This window comes from Sparus aurata, chromosome 16 (genome assembly GCF_900880675.1).
Source record: "Sparus aurata chromosome 16, fSpaAur1.1, whole genome shotgun sequence".
In the NCBI taxonomy this organism is placed as follows: domain Eukaryota; kingdom Metazoa; phylum Chordata; class Actinopteri; order Spariformes; family Sparidae; genus Sparus; species Sparus aurata.
This window is the reverse complement of record NC_044202.1, coordinates 14,282,143-14,297,954: the sequence shown is the minus strand read 5'-3', so window position 1 is coordinate 14,297,954 and position 15,812 is coordinate 14,282,143. Positions and strand designations below refer to the sequence as shown.

Sequence of the window (15,812 nt, the reverse complement as noted above, 5' to 3'; positions counted from 1 at the left end):
ATTATTGGATAGCTAACAAAGTGCCCCCAATAAATGTCACCCCATCTCCCACGTCCCAGAGGGAGGACCATGCTGGTGCTGTCTCCGCCTAAAACCTCCCCTGCCCGAGTCCAAGTGAGGGCTGGAGGGAGTCATGCGGAGTGCGAGGATGTCAGATTACATTAAGGCTCAGTGGAGCTGCGCTGACCAGTGCAGCCTGTGGTGCAAGGGGTTCCACTTTCCAAAAAGACATTCAAGAATCAGCCCCCAAAAGACAGACAACACAATTGTACCCGTCTTTTTTTTTTTTTGTTCACTCAGCAAATCTAAGATATTTATTTAGTAAATGTATTCTACTGATTTCACTCAGACAGGCAAAGAACTACAGTGAATAAGAGCCACACCGTCCATGTTTCATGTGTGTTAAGCTTCTGTTGCCAGCTGCGTTTTCTATCTGTTCAGTGGGGTAGACCGACAGCTCCATGGATCGACTCTGCTGTGCAAGATGGAGGGCAAGAGACACCTCAGGCAGCACCCCCGACTCTTTGGATGTCCTGTAGAACTCCACATAGGCTCTTAGCAAACAAACAAACAGAAAAGACATTTTTTCTTTGAAGAACAGTAAGAGTAGGTTAAAAATAAGTTTGCAAATATTGCCTTCAGTACCTTGAGCTGTCAAAGAAAATGGCTTTGACCTGTCCACACAGGCGGAACAGTGACTGCAGCTGCTTGTAATACAGGAAACTGTATGGAGGAAGGTTCCTCACCTGATAATAACACATGTATCAATGTTATGTTACAAAATCCCAACTTAATAAACAAGACTTGATGGTCATTACAAACAAAAATGGTGGTGTCAGACCATCACTGTTGTTCTGGGGTTATGGCCGCTCAACTCTTTGGTGGCCATGTCTTCATCTATGTCCTGCTGGACGAAGTAGTTGGGGTAGTAGGCACCAGCAATGACCACCTAAGACAGGGAGGTGCAACCTAAATCAAACTGACATTTAGGTGTGTATATTCAGCAGATGATAAAGTGTACACAGTATAGCTTCATACAGTCAAATCAGACAACATGCAACTCTGATTCTAACCTGAAGAATGAACTTCTGCAAGTGTGTGTTGGTGTAATCCAAGGATTGAGGCTCCTCTGGCACATGCATGTTGAACCTGGACACACGTTTCTTCAGGTCTTCATACAGCTCAGCAACCTGGACAGAGAGTTAAAGCTGAGGAGGTCCGAGCTGTAGTATTTTACAAACGGCACCATTTGATCTTGACATTTTGAGGGCTGTTCAATAATGGCAAAAATAATAATTATGATTATTTTCAGTCAATAATGAGGTCATGAGTATTTCACAGAATTAATTCTTGACTTTAGAAACATTATGCATTTCTTGAACAGGGATTTCCTTGACCTTTAAATATCAAAAGTATCTTAGAATAATAACAAAAAAATATGCTAATATAAAGACATATGTAATATATGATGTGTATTATAAACATTGCCATTTCATTTTGACACAAAACAAAATGAGAGAATCATTGTGAAAATGAAAGCAGTACAATATTCATCATCAGGTTTTCATAATTGTAGAAAGCCAGAATTGTTAATTAACTAACTACAATTTGACTAAATGTACAGCTGTGGTTTATCAATACATGAGAAAAGTTTTGTTTGTAAACCAAATGGCCACGGTTATCAACTTGTGTCATAAAGCTTAAAGTTTGGTCAATAATATGTACTTCCCGACTTAACTTAAGGCAAGTTATTGTTTATAAACCACATTCTTGCAATTTAAACCTCACAGAACACTGACGAAACATTTCATGTGTGCTCAACAACTGCTACTGACTGCCAACCAACTTCAGTAAAGCCTCTAGAAACTGTTGGGTGCTCAACAGAAGCAAGTTTCATTCTTGGGAACAGATGACAACAAACTGTAGGGTTAAGTTCAATGTTCTCGACTTCTAAACTATAGGATTGGTGATGGCAAAGTCCTTCTGACATGTGGCTTGATGAACTCATTTGATTTAGCTCGCTGCTAGATCACCATACCTCCCTGATCTTCTTGATCTGGATGAAGTTTTCTTTCCCCCAGTCCAACTCTTCCTAAGATGAGAAAGCAGTAGAGACAGACAAACCTCACACTTTAAGAAAATAAAACCATGGAGATAAGAGTGCTATGCTGATTCTTAACACTCAACTGAACAGAAAGGTGAAGAAAACAACTGAAAAGTAAGCCGTTTTTATACTAGGCAGCACCCCGCCAATTTGGCTGTCCTTTTTGTGACTAGGTCCAAATTTAGACAGACTGCTGCCAATATGATGCCTAGGAGGGTACACTTTTTGCTACCTCCATTGCTATGTAAATCCATGTTGTCAACGTCCCACCAATTGTGTGAGATGGGCGGAGGTGTCGATGACGTGCACTGTTGTGCGACTCACAGCCGATCACAGCAGTTAGTTCATCAATTCATCCGGGTGATCCGGGTGATGCTAGCCATCACAGCCGAGAGAATCGTCAATAACCAGATCACAGGGACTGTGAAAGATGGTATTTTGTATGAAAAGGTTGCCAATATTCTTCTGACGCCAGGGTTTCCCCCAGAATATTTGCTAAGCCTGGTGATAGGTTGGAAGGGCGGCCCACCAGCAGCGAAGCATGTTTTTTTTGTGGCAGGGGCCTGACACAGGCCAGCAACTGACTGATGGCAGTGCCCTACCGGTAACAGATTCACGACGTAGTTGAATTTAGAGTGGTTCCAAACTGCCTTGCATTAAATCAATGTTAAAAGTTAATTGGTGGACAATTTCGTGTTTCAGGAGCCAGTAAAGGCATTTAAAACCACCAATTATGGCTTCATGCTCCATATTAATCACTGGCCCGAATGCTGCAGTGATTGACAAGTCTACAACTTGAAAACAGTGCAAGCTAACTATTGGATATTTCATAATAGATATTTCATTATAATCAGTGACTTATATTTACATTTGAAACAATGTGGCATTCTGCTTGCTGCCATATTGATGCTGGTGCTATGGTGGAGAGACACAACATGAGCGTTTAGTGCATCCTGCCTATAAGTAGTACAAGGAGCTTCAATAAAAGCTCTGGTCAAGGATCCATGCATTGCCCGTTGGAGGTGGATGCGACAGACTTGGCAAAACATACCTAAAACCGCAACTTTGACTTTATCAAAACAGCTACCACCATAGCTTATCTAACACTGAATTTAACAGCGACATTTTACGACTAAACCACTGTGAAATTAGCGCACTTAATATTGTAAATATTTTTACCTAGTACAAAACAAACAAAACAAAACTTACTAGAATTGGTCAGGTACAGCCACCCGCTGAATTTCTGGTCCACAAACTAATTTTGATTAAATCCGCTGTTTCCCATCACTGCACGGACAAGGCTGCTCTGCCACTGCAGCGGACGACAAGCTAACATCCATGCTAGCTGCCTCATCGAGCCGTGGCTAAGCCGCTGCACTCCTGGTCAACAAGTGAACCAGCGGGTTCAATGTCTCTGCGTTTTTTGGCCTTTTCTTTGTGACATCCCGTTATGTTCAATCACAAGTAGCCTAGTTTGCGTGTAGTGACAGTAGCAGTGGTTTGTGGGGTATTAGGTGATGAAAAAGACACCTGACCTCAGACCCGCTATGTGTTCACGTGTTGACCATAAGATGTGCTTGCAACTTTATTACTCATGTATACAACCCTATTTTGAATAAATAAATAAACAATGCTTAGCTTGGCAGTGGGACATTTAAGCCTGGCAGGGGGGAAACCCTGGACGCATATGCTGTACGTCACTGTTCACGACCAACTTCGTGCTTCACGTTATATCACCCCTTTTTTACGCCTACCCCAGTGGTGGCTTTTTTGAAAAGAAGGAATATTACACCTCCCTTTCACAAAGACAAGACAGCAGATTGGAGTCTTTACCTGGCTGCAAATGTCGAGCATTTTCTAACTAAAAGGGACTAGAGAGACAACATTCACTACATCTACTTCCCACTGGCAACTTCTAAGCTACAGTGGTGTGCTAAATGTCATTCACACAGTGTTATGTTACTTCTTTACCAATAGGATGAAGCAATAATGAATACTTTAATGTCAATCTTGAAAATAATGTACAATAAATAATCACAGGAGGTTCTGTACAACAATAGCAAAATATTTTGTATTTTGACCCTATTATAAACAGTATAGTTTTTATGTGCATGCGTTTCTATTCACCTTCGGGTGTCTCAGCTGTCCCTTCTTTTTGTGCCATGCCTAGCAATGAGAGACAATGGGGAAGAGCGGATGGGTTTAATAACAGCAGCCATCAGGCAAATATGCAAATAACACCAACCACAATATGTTATGAACTTGGCAAGTTACCTTGAAGGCATTGAGAAAAGCTATTGAATCACTTGGTGTGCCGCACGTGAAGGCCAGCTTGCTCCTGGAAGAATAAGAAAATTGAAAGCATAAAGAAAAAAAAAAGATACGTACATACATTCATTAATGGGACACACAAATTAACTACCCTGGCAGCCTGTCAATCAGTGCAGGATGTGACTCACCTGTGACCTGCAAGCTGCTGCATAGATGGTATGGCAAAGAAACTCTTCAGAGATTGCGCGGCAGCTGATAATAAGAGAAGACAAAAACATAGATTGGAGACATGCATACACATTTCCAAAGAGTGCAGTCATGATAACTTTGTTGACTGAGCTACGTCTCTGCAACTGTACACAGATGCACATGCAGTAATTGAGGTCCTTGCTCACCTATGATGAGGCACTCATCCAGGCAGCCAAAGGTGTGACCCAGGACAATCAACTTTCCCAGATATATGTCCACTGGCAAATGGGCCAGAACACGGCCCAGGAACGTTAGCTCCCCATCATTATTTTGATCCTTGCCGTCACTTTTTGTAGATAGTGCACCCATCTACAGAACAAAATATCCAGTTCATGTCAGGACAACAGGCTTTTTTTTCATATCACACTTCAACTATTAAACAAACTCAGAACAACACTTTGACTTTCAATATCTAAATACTTGAAAAATGGCTGAACGCAATATGAATTTTCTGAGCCAAAATTACATTTCTCAAATCAGAATTTATTTTATCTCTTGACTATTTTACTGTTTGATTAAGAATTCATTTTTTAAAAATACAATAATCACACTGTATGATAGCTTAATTCCTGTTTGCCTTTACAGACTAGTCTGAGGTCTTCTGCCTTTTTTTTTGGACTGGGACCAAACAGTCTTGGGACCTACTGTAGTGTGATCTTGATTTTATAGTTAAAAAGACATGACAGATATTCAAGATTGCCAAGCGCTTTCTGATAACAGAAAGAGTTAAAGATGGTGCAAAATAAATAGGACACATTTTGTCAGCGATGGAAAAACACCAGAATTAACAAATTTGTTTCATTGTCTTTCCCCCACACAAACATATAATGACACAGCACTGCCCTTCATTACTCTCACCTAGCAGGCTTGACGATGCTAACGCTGGCTGACGTAAAGCTCCTGTCAGAGCGCTCCTGGTCTAATACTCTGTGACAGAGCTGGGTGGTCAGCTGCCCGCCCAAATACATCATTACAGCAAAAAATTATATATACACTTGACTGGACATTAATGGCTCTCTAAGACAAGAGTCATCAATCTGCACTTATTCACCTCTTTGAGTTGAAGCACTGTTCTCACTATGTTACCGAGGTTGGGAGGTGACAGTGCTGTGGAGAGGACCGAGTAGGGATCTCCCATGTCCAGCAACTTCACCTTCAACATGATCTTGGTCAATGGGGCAAGCTACAAGGAACACAAACAGTATGGCATAGATTGATCGTCAAATCAGGGTCAAAGCAGAGTGAAAAAACAAGAAAGAGAAATCTCTGTCATCCTCTTACCTGCATCTCGGGGATCATGTAGTCTGGGATTTCATTCTCCCAGAACTCTTTGGTAACAAGACGGTAACAGTAGCCCTTCGACACTCGACCTGCCCTACCTGGCATGGAAAGGAAATGTACAAGGACAGAAGAAAAGATAGATAGATACTTCACAAGCTCTGTGCTGTGAGAATTGTACCTCGGCGCTGGTTGCAATTGGTTTTGGATGCCCAGGTGAGACGCAGAGACTGATAATTGGTGTCTGGGTCACAGACATTGTGACGGGCCAGGCAGAAGTCAATCACTGTGACAACCAAAAAAGACACATCAATATCAGTTAAGATTTTTATAAAACTTGATTACAAAATACTCATTAAGCTAACAGTTTAAACCAAGCTGACTAACCATATTTGACATCTGGAACAGTCAATGAACTTTCAGCAATGTTGGTGGAAAGGATGACCTGTTAGGATGAACAGATTGTCAACACAGCAGGTACGAAGAACACATGGAAGGCACAGAATATGATTTATGGTTTTTACCTTTCTGTATCCAGGGACAGGGAGCTGAAAAACACCGTTCTGCTCCTCTAGAATCACAGTGGAGTGAAGAAGATAAATCTGCAATCTGAACAAGAGTCATCATTATGGATAATGTAAACATTTATCAAAAGTACCAAAGGTTAACAAGCACTATGGATTTCAAAGATGCTAATTCTAATATTATCACAGCATTTCTGCCAGTTTGAAAAAGATCAATTTAAGACCTTTAAAGACTTTTATGAATAGAATTGAAGACCTATTTCATGTCCATCCTGGCAGCAAAAGGAGGCAGAAGGATAAGAACAAAATATTGGAGCGCTTCTGTTTCTGATGTCTACATAATGTTGGCGTCCAAGTGCTATCCAGTGGTGGCTTACTGGAGTTACATGACTTAATGTTAATTCAGTCATTAGTGAGTTAGTCATTCGCAGACTGGGTCAAGCTGGGGCTGGACTTTTGTGGTGTTCCCGGGGTGATAGATAATAATATTGAGGAGATGGCAGTTGTTTGCTGCAATTTTTAAAGTGGTTTTAGGTTTTTCTGACATCTCATGCTACTCTCATGCCTTTATACACACACGCCAAGGTGCAGTGGACCTCACATTCATCATTTTCAACAGGCTTCAACCAAGCACTAAATGTATGTAAATAACACATATTAGATTGCCAATTGCATTAGTGGTCATACATTCCATATTGGTTTTATTTTGCAGTTTTGTTATAATCTCAAATGTCAAATACAAATTCATCTCAGGAACACATTAAAAGAGTGAAGTTAATGCAATTTTATGAAGTAATGTTAATTTCACAATCCAATCAATTATAGAAGAGATTTTAAAGACTAAAATTCAGATTTGTGGATTTTAGACTATTTAAGAACTTGTGCAAACCCTGTATTAGTGTCACTCTTTTCTTAAAGACAACGGATGAAGACAATAAAGGGAACTAACGACAGTTAAATATTCAACAGAGAGTAAAACTGGAAAGCTCACCTTCGGTGGACCAGCTTGGACAAGGCCTCCTGCATGCATCTTATCTCGTGTATACCAGGAAGGAAAACCAGCACGCTGCCTCGCTCTGATGAAGTCATGCCTCCTCCCACGTCTGCTTTGCTGCTCAAACACAAACACACATTATAATTAACTTAAAGTGTCCATGCTAAAGCTTTCAAGTTTGCCAAGATACTGAGGCCTCACCTGGAATCTCTGCCCTCCATTTCATCAAAGCTCTGGATGAGACTGACGGCAAGATTGTACATCTCCACTGGGATGTTAGGGTCATCTATATGAGGCAGCTCCAACTGATGAACACACACACATTCAAAATTCATACTTATTCACTTCAATACAGATTAAGCGTAACATTGACAAATATTTGCCATGTTCTTACCCTGCATGGAAACAGTCTGTGGAGGTCATCCTGATAAAACTCCTCGACTGCATAGGGTGAACCCTCCACTTCAAACACATAGGCCGGGCTCATCTTGCCTCGAACTAGGCTCGCAAAGTACTGAGCAAACTGGCTGCAGTTAATGGTAGCTGACATGAGGATGATCTGAAAAACAAAACAAAAAAGATGGGTCCTGCGATTGAGAGTTCAACTGATGTGGGGGAGGACAGAGGAGGAACTTTTATTTGATCTCGCAATTACCTTGACATACGGAGAGTTTGAATTGAGCAGGTTTCTCAAAACCAGCAGGAGCAAGTCCATCTCCTCAGTGCGCTCATGAACCTTGGGCAAAGGCAAAGTTAGTTAGATGGCTAAATATAGACCAAGTAGTGAAGAATCACTGATTAGATCATAGACCTCAATTAAACCTGAAACTGAACTGAAACTGTGCCCTTGCAGCAGCAATAACATAAATTCACACATAATACAACAAAAATATCACACACTAAATAAAGTGTTTATCAACCGTTTATGCACCTCATCCACGAAAATGTGGGTGTACTCTGTGAGGCACTTGTCTTGAACCAGTTTTTGCAGCAGCAGTTCTGTAGTCATGTAGATGAGCCGCGTGTTCTCAGTAGCTATCTTCTCCATGCCAATCTGAAACACAAATATGCAAAGTTTTGTTAAAAAAAAAGTTTATGTTTTTATTGCACTCTTACAGTGGATTTGATTTAGGACTAAATGGTTAATTGCTTATTGTTTGTTACAGAGGACAGTACAGCTGAAGAATCTTTTGATATGTATTTCTAAATGACAAATCCAGTTCCTGCCAATGAGGTTTTATTTTACCACCCCTGAAAGGTGAACAATTTGCTTCCTCTACAGTAGCTTTAGGCCTCACTTTCACCTGTATCTGAAAACGAATGTCTGCAATGCCAACATGACTATTTCTGGTTGGTGATGGAGAAAACACCAGTGACCTGCAATGAAATCCTTTGATACCCTCTATGCGACCTCAGGAATACTTTTTGGTTTGTACTGTGAGCAGAAAAGGACTTTCCATCATCTGGCTGTACAGCTTTCACAAACCAAGCCAAAAAAAACCAAAAGGTAACAAGAAAAGAGCTTTCTTCTTACCACAAATACAGATGATTCAAGTTGGCAAAAAATAAACACAGACACTAATACAGTGTATAATGTTCACCTAATCTGTCTTACTTGAGCATTATATCTCTTACTAACATGAACTGTTTATCATTTCTCTCATTGTCAATGACATCATCCTTAACTCCAGAGGTATGCACTGAGCGGAGGAGACAACAGTTATTAATAGAATTGCTGTTTCAGAGTCCTGTACAGCACAGCGAGATATCCTGGCAACAACACACACAGAAGCACTTCTTAACACATGCATACAAACACTGCTTTTAAGTTACACAAGAGACGCAATGACTGATTTCTGTGCACTCTTCAGCGAGGGGAACAACTACCAGTCAATCTTCAGTCAGGACAGTGTCACTGTTGGTATGTGACATTAGCACAGGTGTCAGTCTCTTCTTTTTTCTCCTATCTTTATCTAAAATAAATAATAGAAACATTTAAAAAACTGAGATTCTGTGTTGCACTAACCTGATATCCCACCAGACTGCCCAGGGTACACTTCCGCTGTGTGGCAACATACTGGGCAATACTGGTGGCCCCAATTTTGCGTGGTTGGGTGACCACAATGTTACAGAAGTTATTTTTCTCATTGTAGTGGTCCAGAATGTACTGTGGCAGCTGGGTGGTCTTGCCACTGCCTGTGGCTCCTCGAACGATGACTACAGAGTTGTTTTCTATGAGAGAAATCAGCTGGAAGCAGCACACACACGCACACACATAAAACAAGAGCAGACACATGTGCACAGTTGAAACCCATTTGGCCATTTGTACCATATCACTAAAATAAAAAAAAGTAAGTTATGAAATTATAGAACAGATGGATGTGCTAAGCTGATTTGTAACCCAAAGTCCACACTTTCTGCATTAAGAAAAAGCAGCTTAAAATGACAGCATGAGCTTCTAAAATGTCCACACACTACTCTTTCTTAGTCAACAGAAATATTGGACCAGTGAATTTAAAAGTTGGCTCTTGTTCTGTAACATAAAACAAGAGCTCATCCTGAGCAAACAGTAAAAGCGTAAGTGCACCAGTATCTGGAGGACATAGAGGTAATTTCAGTAAAACATCACCAGGAGAAAAGGTACTTTAGGAAAATGAAAGTGCACTTTCAAAACACCCGGCTGTGTGGTTGGATGTATGTGGTGTATGGATGGTACATTTTACCTCCTTTCGGCTTTTGGCAATGGGCAAGCTGGGGTACTTGTAGCTGACGAGTGGAGGAGGAGCAGTACCTGAGGATACAGAATCAAAAGAACAAGAAGCACCGTTCAGCTATAAGGGCAGAAGGCAGATAACTGTAGATCTAACTGAATATGACGTAGTATTAGAAAAGCCAACCAAGTGTGATACTCACTCCCTTCTGGTTTTTTGAAGCACCCTCCATCAGATTTCACATTTTGTTGGCTGACCTCGGCAGGAGCCTCTGATGGGCTAAAACAAAATAAAAGCAATTAAGCAGTTTATAATTTTTGAGGCTGATTTTTTAACTAACAAGCAAGTCCAGGAGTGCTGTAGAATTTCTTTCCAACCATAGATTATATTGCAATAAACAATTACACAACAGGCAATGCATTTTAATTTACATCAGTACTTTCAACACATTAATTTCCTTATACAGAGACATACACAAAAATGCGGAGTCTATGTTGCACTGACAAAACTGAAATATGGGTGTGCCATGATATTTTGACCAGCCCTTTGGTGTGTCATGGGCACAAAAAAATGGTCTACAGTAGCCAGTTATGGACAAAAAGACTATATGGCAAAATTGTGATTTGGGGCTAAGGAAAGACTTGAAAAATATGTAAAAATAAATAAACCACAGCAAATATTTAATTTGAAATGTAATTTCAGGAACATGCACAAATATATTCACTGTCCTTTTTGTGATAATTACTTTGACAATTGTTCACAGCAATAAATAAGCTTTTTAATCACCATAACCACTGTTTTGCTTGCACCTGTTAGTTTCATCTCGAAAAGCAAAACTGCTAAAGTCCCAAAGTGCATTATGACTAATAAGTAAATAATAAATACTGTTAAAAGGTCAAAGGCTGAGCTTTAAAGTACTTTTATACCATGGTCTGGAGGAATACTCGATTCTGATTGGCTGCAGGGTGTCCATTAACCCCTGATATATGGACACCTGCCTTTTATTTCTGAATGTAATACTGTGTAACACTGTTGATATACTAGAATTTGACTGCTGTCATCTCCTTAGCTCCATCTGTTGAGACTAATGCGAGGCAAACGTCCAAATTAAGTTCACAGAGGCTCAACACACCAGTAGCTCTGCCCACATTTCTAGTTAGCATTTGATACTTTGCTCCAAGTCTCTGCCTTCTCTTTCCCTCAGCTCCACCAGGCCTTACAGCACTGTACCCAGGAAAGCAGTCCCAGTTGTCTCTGCATCTTGCTCTACCTCTCCCTCTCTCGCTCCCTCTCTCAGACACAAACCCTGACAGTACTAAGAGGAGCTCAGATACAACACACCCACGGCTCGTGCACACACATGCACTCTCCTCCTTTCTCTCCATTGCACACGTTTCGTGCAAGCTACAAAGCAGCTGACCTTACAACAAAGCTGCACACTGCACAGAAGAGAGTGGGGTGAAGGGAGAGAAGAGGTGACAGCTCTTAGTCAGTTAGCAGTGTGTGACTAACTCTCCTGGAATAAGTTTGCATGACAGAAGCAGTAGGAGGGATGATAAGGACAAGACAATAACTACGACATACAAAAAGGAACAACGCTTCCAACAAACTCAACATTGGAGGATTGCTGCTGAGACAGTCCGTGATGTGCTCCTTCGATGGCATTTGACACCAAGGGACACAGCTGACAGCTAGGAATGAAGTTTACATGGACTGACCCATGCAGAAAAGGAGCTGGAGGTTGGACTCTGTAAGCAGCTCATCTTTTCACAATTTCTCACAATAACTCACAAAGCATCAGCGGTGCAGTTTTCACCTGTAAGTACAGATCTTTTCTTTCAATTTTCAGCCAGATGTTAGTGTGATTATTCCTTCTTACTAATGCTATAAAACTGACTGCTATTAAAGTGCTGTATATTTTGGGAGCACTTAAGCTGTATGTGTGGTTTCACATATCGTACATGTTTTTGTACAATATGTGAAACCACACATACAGTTTGTGTTCGATGAGGCTGACCTCTGACCCTGCAGGTCCTGTAATCCATCTAAATCCCAGGTGAAAGCTGTGTTGAATCCATCAGTCTGGGGAAAAAAGCTTAATACAGACACCTGGGATATTGTCCTTCACCGAGTTTGACTCGAAACTGAAGGCAATCAAAGCACCCATCAGACATGGACCAGAGGTCAGCTTGGTTATGAGGTGATCATCTTTCACTGTCAAAATAAAATTATCAATTATAACTGAGCTGTACAGTTATGATTAGAAAGAGAATGAACATTTCCATATTCAGAATTGAGGTTCCAACTATGTCACATTTGTCATTGCGGCGACAAAGGTGACCCCATTTTCACAAGACTTGTCTGAAATAGGGATGATAAGGTACATTCATTTCATCAGCAGGGACTTAGTGCCTTATTTTTTCTTAATATTTGCTTGTGCTTTTTTATACCATTCATTTTCTTGTTAGATTTTTTGTTTTATGTTTTTGATTTGTCTGCTATTGTGCAGTTATTCTCATGGCGTAATGTTGTCTTGTCAGTTGTCAGAGCAACTGTGAGATTGACTCTTGGTTTGAAGCAACAGATATTCTAGCACATTCAAAAGTGTTAAAATGGTGCTGTGGGGAATTCATGGCTTCACGATCCAAATAAAAAATAATTCTTGCTTCTTGAGTTTTCCAGGGCTGTCTGCTGTGTCTGCCATGCCTCTTTTTAGCTGGATGAAATGGTCCCAAGACTCAAGAGTGCAGGCTCAAGATGAAGGGACACCTCTGAAGACCTCCGGGGTTGTACCCAGTCGCATGTTAATCAGAGAGCTCCTGTGGCATGTGGAAGAGCGTGAGCGGCTGGCAAGGGAGCTGGAACGGGAGCACAGACTTGCCCACAGCGCCCTGGGTCTCCACTGGTTCCAGAAGTACCCCAGGTTACGGACCCTTATCCCCACGTCAGAGCTACACCAGCTGGAGTTCCTGTGTGCTCAGATCCCACCCATCCACGCAGCCACCATACTCTCCAGGTGTTTGGAAGCAGCCATGCCGTGCTCTGTCCTCACATTAGTAAGCTGTCAACAGTGGCTAGCTGCTACTGCATCAACACACGGCCTGACAGCAGGCAAAGCAGAGTAGACCCAAAGGGAAAGAGAGGCAGTGAGGCTGCCACAAAAGCCATTATGTGTTACCATCATGGAGGCAGGCGATGTAGAGTGTAAACATGTGAAGGTGACGGATGCCCTGTAAGGCTGAATGAATCCAGCCTTACAGGGTTTCAACTCATCATCTCTGTGCTAGCCATAACGCTACCAAAATAACAAAAGGTTGGAGAGCTGTTATACATGGTTGAACACTGTGACCTACTTACTTATTTCCTATAAAACTAAGCACTGGGTCACTACTGTGTGTTTATATAACCACATTACCCATTATAACACATTTTTACTAAACATGTTATGTTTGTACCACTTGCAAAAATTCTCTACTGTAGTCCAAGAAATGTCATTCTGGAAAATATGCAAGACAGCTGGAAGACCAATCCCATTTTACATTTTCAGGAGGTTAAATTATGCAATATTAGACAGAAATTTGTGGGATGCTGACACAGTGATGCAAATCCTTGCTACTTGAACAGCTGTTTAATTACTATACTGGTTCCATCCTTGTGCAGGTTTCGTGAGGTGATTGCCACTAACAACATTCGGCCCTGGGAGCTGGCGTCTGTCTTCAAGCAGGTTCTGAGAGACTTCCTGAGCCAAAAGGAATATGATGAAGATGACGGCCTTCCAGTGCAGCCAGCACAGCTCCAACCGATGGAGGCTTGGACGAGCCACTACAAAATGAGGCAGGCCTTTGTCACACCCACCGTCCCCAACTGTGGAGACCACCCAAGGGAGGAGATCCCAACAATCTCCGGATATGTGGATCGGGTCATGCGGTATTCAAGTTCGTTTGCAGGGTCCAGTCGGGACTGGGACCTTCCATATTACTATCCAGTTCCTGTCAGGCCCATTGAGGCGTACAGCACTACACTGTGAGAGGACTAACTGTTCAAAACTGTCTGTGACCCTGTTTCACACCAGCTTTAAGCAGCTCACATCCAGAGCATGGAGATGACATGCAAAACCCTGATTATTTGTATTAGTTGTAGATATATCCTAGCTTGTGACAAAAATGTGAAGATTAGGCTAGGTGGACCATGCATAGAACCATTTCATAGAAACAACTAGTTTCTCGCCTGCTCTTGCCAATTCCTAGGCTAATTCATGGACAATGGTTTATCTTTAGTCCAGATTACAAATGCGTTACACTGTGTACAGTTTAGTATGCTTTTCAAAAAGGTTTGCTGTCAAGTAGAGAGAGTGATACCACAAGGACAGATGACTTGGATCAATACATCCCAGCCTTTGTGACTTGAGTTTTAAGCGGGGCAATGTCTACTTGGACTGCTTTTTATTCAAGATAAAAAAGTTTAGGTGTGGAGCGGTTTAACCAAAGAGTCATGTTCCCTTCTCAAACTGTTGCATCTGAACAGTAAGGTAGGTAAAACTGTCAAGTATTTACCAATACAAATAGCAAAGACTGTGGAAAACACAAAAATAAACATCATTTGTGTCAAAGACGTTTTTTTGGCCTCGTCTAGTGATTGTTTAATCACCCCCAGGTTTGAAACACAAAAGTGAGGTCTGGAAACACTGAGGTCATGTCCTCAGTAGGGATAAACAAATAATGGAATCCAACCAATATTCAGTGTGGCTTAATGCAATATCTAATTGCAGGATGGTGACATTTTTTGATAAAGGTCAAAAGTGTGACAAAATAGCCCTATAAAGAGGTATTGTAGTTCTGCAGAGATGCCCTGGCCTACAGATGTTGTTCTCCAGATGTCAGAAGGCATGCTTGTTTGGTACTCAGGCACCCCCCAAAAAATTTGACATCATTTAGTTGTTTTAAGTAAAACTAAGAAGCTTTTTTTTTTTTTTTTAACCATACCAAGCTGCCCTAGTCTTCCGTCTTTTATTTCAAGGAAGTAGGAAAAACCTGGAAATTGTACAGTTATGAAAATTAAAAATGCATGGTGTTTAAGCTGATTTTGGTATTTTTTGACCCAATATCTTTACCATGAATAAGCAATATTCCTGAATATTAAGCCTCCATAATGGTTCATGCTTTAATCTTATCTAATGTAGCCTGTTGTAGCCATATAAAATGCTTAAGTGTTTTCTACATAAACATTTAGCATTAACTTACATTGAGACAAATTCTCTTTAAGGAATGCAGTTAATTGGACTTAACTTCACCAGGTGTTTGCTAAAACTCTGCACCCACACAGGCTGCCATCCTAAAACCTTTATGTACGTTTTTATTTATTGTACATTAACAGGAGTTTGTAGCTACAACGAAAGTGACATTGGGACATTGTACACCACGTGGCTAGCTAGCTTAAACTCACCTTGTTTCTTTCGAGGGCGTTTCGTCAAGTGGTCTTTTCACTACCTCCTGGGTGATTTTAATTGAAGCGAAGGTCGCACCCGAGGTGAACCAATTCTTAATTTGTTCTGCAGTTACTTTTTTCATCTTGCAGGTGTTCAAATTAACTGTATTTTTTTTTTTTTTTTTAATTATCCGTCTTCTCCTCCTTCTTCACCGGACTAGCGAGATGAGTAGAAGATGGACGCGCGTGAGGAAAGT

The 15,812-nt window shown here is 41.1% G+C and overlaps 2 protein-coding genes across 4 annotated transcripts in view; one reads left to right on the top strand and one right to left on the bottom strand.

The window, feature by feature from the left end:
- tdrd9 (tudor domain containing 9) overlaps positions 1-15,812 on the bottom strand; it is a 21,740-nt gene extending 5,928 nt beyond the window's left edge. The window contains exons 1-23 of the mRNA XM_030443395.1: positions 15,574-15,812; positions 10,334-10,410; positions 10,144-10,211; positions 9,447-9,668; positions 8,352-8,474; positions 8,076-8,156; positions 7,815-7,979; positions 7,622-7,725; positions 7,418-7,537; positions 6,427-6,511; positions 6,290-6,347; positions 6,084-6,188; positions 5,906-6,003; positions 5,676-5,807; positions 4,771-4,933; positions 4,564-4,627; positions 4,379-4,442; positions 4,232-4,270; positions 2,039-2,092; positions 1,074-1,190; positions 842-949; positions 646-746; positions 384-554 (exon numbers count right to left, since the gene is read on the bottom strand). Coding sequence (XP_030299255.1) covers positions 384-554; positions 646-746; positions 842-949; positions 1,074-1,190; positions 2,039-2,092; positions 4,232-4,270; positions 4,379-4,442; positions 4,564-4,627; positions 4,771-4,933; positions 5,676-5,807; positions 5,906-6,003; positions 6,084-6,188; positions 6,290-6,347; positions 6,427-6,511; positions 7,418-7,537; positions 7,622-7,725; positions 7,815-7,979; positions 8,076-8,156; positions 8,352-8,474; positions 9,447-9,668; positions 10,144-10,211; positions 10,334-10,410; positions 15,574-15,698 — 2,444 coding nt within the window. The 5' untranslated portion in view covers positions 15,699-15,812. The remainder of the gene's footprint in view (positions 1-383; positions 555-645; positions 747-841; positions 950-1,073; positions 1,191-2,038; positions 2,093-4,231; positions 4,271-4,378; positions 4,443-4,563; positions 4,628-4,770; positions 4,934-5,675; positions 5,808-5,905; positions 6,004-6,083; positions 6,189-6,289; positions 6,348-6,426; positions 6,512-7,417; positions 7,538-7,621; positions 7,726-7,814; positions 7,980-8,075; positions 8,157-8,351; positions 8,475-9,446; positions 9,669-10,143; positions 10,212-10,333; positions 10,411-15,573) is intronic.
- rd3l (RD3 like) lies at positions 11,459-14,744 on the top strand. Of its 3 annotated transcripts, none has more exons than XM_030443407.1 (3): positions 11,459-11,949; positions 12,814-13,147; positions 13,792-14,744. In XM_030443407.1, exons 2-3 carry the CDS (start codon positions 12,834-12,836, stop codon positions 14,156-14,158), a joined length of 681 nt encoding a protein of 226 aa, XP_030299267.1. In that variant the 5' UTR covers positions 11,459-11,949; positions 12,814-12,833; the 3' UTR covers positions 14,159-14,744. The 3 variants fall into 3 exon arrangements, with proteins under 3 accessions (XP_030299267.1, XP_030299266.1, XP_030299265.1); XM_030443406.1 differs by having other exon boundaries at positions 12,806-13,147; XM_030443405.1 differs by having other exon boundaries at positions 11,459-13,147.